Source organism: Callorhinus ursinus, unplaced genomic scaffold (genome assembly GCF_003265705.2).
Source record: "Callorhinus ursinus isolate GAN/ISIS: 27379988/994484 unplaced genomic scaffold, GSC_fseal_2.0 scaffold4, whole genome shotgun sequence".
NCBI lineage: Eukaryota > Metazoa > Chordata > Mammalia > Carnivora > Otariidae > Callorhinus > Callorhinus ursinus.
In genome coordinates this window covers 501612-504807 of record NW_027397066.1, presented here as the reverse complement: position 1 = coordinate 504807, position 3196 = coordinate 501612, and the positions used below count along the sequence as shown (strand labels likewise).

At 65.5% G+C, this 3196-nt stretch overlaps 1 protein-coding gene across 1 annotated transcript in view; it reads left to right on the top strand.

The window, feature by feature from the left end:
• Window positions 1-2133, top strand: part of SPON2 (spondin 2) — an 8934-nt gene extending 6801 nt beyond the window's left edge. Inside the window, exons 5-6 of the mRNA XM_025887687.2 lie at window positions 158-338; window positions 1404-2133. Coding sequence (XP_025743472.1) covers window positions 158-338; window positions 1404-1588 — 366 coding nt within the window. The 3' untranslated portion in view covers window positions 1589-2133. The remainder of the gene's footprint in view (window positions 1-157; window positions 339-1403) is intronic.
• The last annotated feature ends 1063 nt before the right edge of the window (window positions 2134-3196 follow it).

Here is a 3196-nt window from a genome sequence, read left to right as displayed (position 1 = left end):
CCCCCGAGGCCCCCCCCCCCGGCCCCCCCCCCGGGCCCCCCCCCGGGGCCCCCCCGCCTGGCCCCCCCCCGGGGCCCCCCCCCCCTCCCCGCAAGCGCACGCAGGCGGCTGGGTGTCCTCTGGCCGGCCGCCGCCCACACCGCTGCTCTCTCGGCAGATAACTTCCTCCTCTCCCAGCCACCCCGCAAACTCCTTCTACTACCCCCGGCTGAAGTCCCTGCCCCCCATTGCCAGAGTGACCCTGGTGCGACTCCGGCAGAACCCCAGGGCCTTCGACCTGCCCGCCCCAGGCCCCGCGGGCGCCGGCGGGGGCAATGAGATCATGGACAGCCTCTCAGGTGAGCGCGTTGCCGCCCCGCCGCCAGGACCACTGCAGGCTCCTGCCCGTTGGCACCGCCATCGCCGTACGGGGCGCCCCGCGGGCTGCAGGGGGTAGAAGCGCCACCCAGGTTTGCGGGCCACACAGGGACCCGCGACAGGGCAGCTGTCAATACTGACCCCCGTGTGTGAGGCCCTTCAGTCCCACCCTTACAAAAATCCTTAACGGTGAGTGGCCACCACGTTGAAGCAGGAAGGGACACTCCGGGCCAGAAACTGCCCCAAAGGGACCGTCTTTGAAGTGTCAATGACACCTCAACACGCTCCACTTTCCAAGGCCACACTGGTCACCTGCTCCCCACGAGGGCCAGTGGCCCAGGGACCAGGCCGTGTCCGTCCACCCCGATGAGGCCCCGCAGGGGAGTCCCACGTTGAGCGGAGGTGGCAGAGCTGGGGAAGGTGCTCCATCCAAAGCCAGGCTCCTGAGTGTGATGTGCCCTCTAGCAGGATGCTGGGGGTCCTGGGGGTTCAGAGCACTTGGTGCAGGACGATGGGTGTTCGGAGAGATTTGGGATTTGGCTGACTGACCAGTTAGCTCTTGTACATTTGCCCAGAAGTGAGTGGTAAACCAGGCCTCTGTCAGTGGCGTCCCCGCGTGTGGCCTGTGTCACAGCCGTCACTGAACGGATCCCTCCGTGCCCCCCACCCCACCCTGCCATGAGCCAGCGTGGGGGCGCTCCCACCACGGTCTGAAACACAGAGCCCCCTGCAAGCCTGGCTGCATCAGAGCGGGTGTCTCAGCAGTGGGATCCTTCCCTGCCTCCAGGGGCCTTGTGCTCCCACTCCCCACTGCCAGATGTCTCCCCGGGTCCCTGATGCAGGAGATGCAGGGGCTCCAAGCATGGAAATGTTCCCTCCAGGCGTCTCGGTGGGGTGTTGCAGAGGTGTGATTGGTGGTCTTGCAGCTGGCTCTTAAGCGCACTGATAAATCCAGCGCTCCCTCCTGACTCAGAGTGTGGGCCTGTCTCACACAAGGAATACACACACACGTGTGTATTCACAGGCCCCTCTTGTGCTTGGTCCAGTTCCAGAAACTCCGCTGGATTGTGAGGTCTCTCTGTGGTCGTCCTGGGGGCTGTGTGCAGGTCCCTGCGGGAAGCTGGGAGTGAAGAGCAGGACTCGCTATGTCCGCGTGCAGCCTGCCAACCACGGGGCACCCTGCCCAGAGCTCGAAGAGGAGGCTGAGTGCGCCCCGGACAACTGTGTCTGAGACCAGAGCCCTGCAGGCCCTCCACCCCGCGTGGGGGCCATGCCCGGTGGTTCAGCGGGCCCAGCGGGGCTTTGTCCACCAGGCCTTTCAGCTCCAACGCTGACCGACCCCTCCGCATAGACGTGCGTTCAGCTGCTGGATGCAGCAGGACGTGGGGAGAGGCATCTCCTCTCAGCAAGCTTTCCTCTCGGGCACCCGGTCCTGGGACCCACTCTCATGGGTGAGTTACAAGTCTCTGCGATAAATCCACTTCCTGCTGGTCGGGGGTTGTCTGTGTGCACACGGTGTGCCCACAGCGCCCACAGGGCCACCAGCAGGAGGGCCGTGCACCCCAGGCCCAGGAGCCCCAGGACAGTGGATATGAAATACCTCGGACCTGCTGTCCCCAGGGTACAGGCGCCCACACACCCGCCTGCCCCGCAGGCCGAGGCTGCCCCGGACAGGTCAGGCAGGTCAGGTGGATAAAGGAGAGCAGGCTCGGACACCTCACCTTGGCATTGTCACATGACCCATCTCCCCGCACTTGAATAAAGACTGTTTCCTGACATCAGGGGCCCTCGCCTCGCATTTCCTGGCAGGGCGCTGGGAGGGCCACCCTCCCACCCCCGAGTAGGGTCTCCCCTGCATGGAGGGCATGCCCGAGATCCCCAGGAGGGCACTTGGCAGCCTCTGAATGGTGTGAAGGTGTTCAGACCCACCGCACACACGCAGCACACACGGCTGGTGGGACTGGTGGGGGGTGGAGAGGAGCACATGTGGCTGCCTGCAGCCGGTCCCTGACCTTGGCCACTGACTGCTGAGCCCCGTGGCCTCATAGAGATGCCCTGAGGGCTCACTGTTCATCGGCCCGGGCCCTTGTCAGAGCTCAGGGGTCCCAGCCTCGCCCACCAGCACAGATCCCATGTGGGCCCTCAGAGAACGACCAGGAGACGGGGCAAGCCTACTCTCTGTTCCTTGGGACCCTTCCAGAACATTCTTCCTCCTGCTTGGACACATGCGGAATCGGATCCAACAACTCCGCCCTCCCCCCTCCTGCCCGCCGCCCTCCCCCCACCCCTTCCCCCCTCCTGCCCGCCGCCCCGTCAGTGCTCCTGCTGAGTCTTGGTCACTTCCATACAGAGACCCCTCTCGCCTCTGCCACTCCGCTTCCTCGAGGTCACATCTTCCACTCACACGTCTCCCATCCACTGTCTCTGAGGGGCAGTCTTGGATCCCCGGGCGCTCAGACCTCCTTGCGCACACCCAGGGCCGTCCCTGTGTGTTGTCTCTCCTCTTTTGTGCCCCACTTGGTCATCCTCGGCAGCCAATGTCTCCCCCTCCTCTCTTGGGGGATTTTTCTCTTGGCCCCCCCTTCCCCTTCAGGTCCTCCGGCTCCTGCGCCCATTTCCAGCCACACGCCCAGACAGGATTCTCCCCATTCCCTGCTCCCAGCGTCTCCCTCCACGTGGGAGCCCCTGCTCTGCTGCCGTGGGGGGCCCCATGTCCACTGTGCTGCTGCACCCGGGGTCCACGCTCCTTGCTCTCTGTCCTCTCCCTGTCTCCCAGCAGCAGGAGGTTTGACGCCCTCCCCCCCCCCCCCCCCCCCCCCCCCCTGCCGCTGGGTAGGTG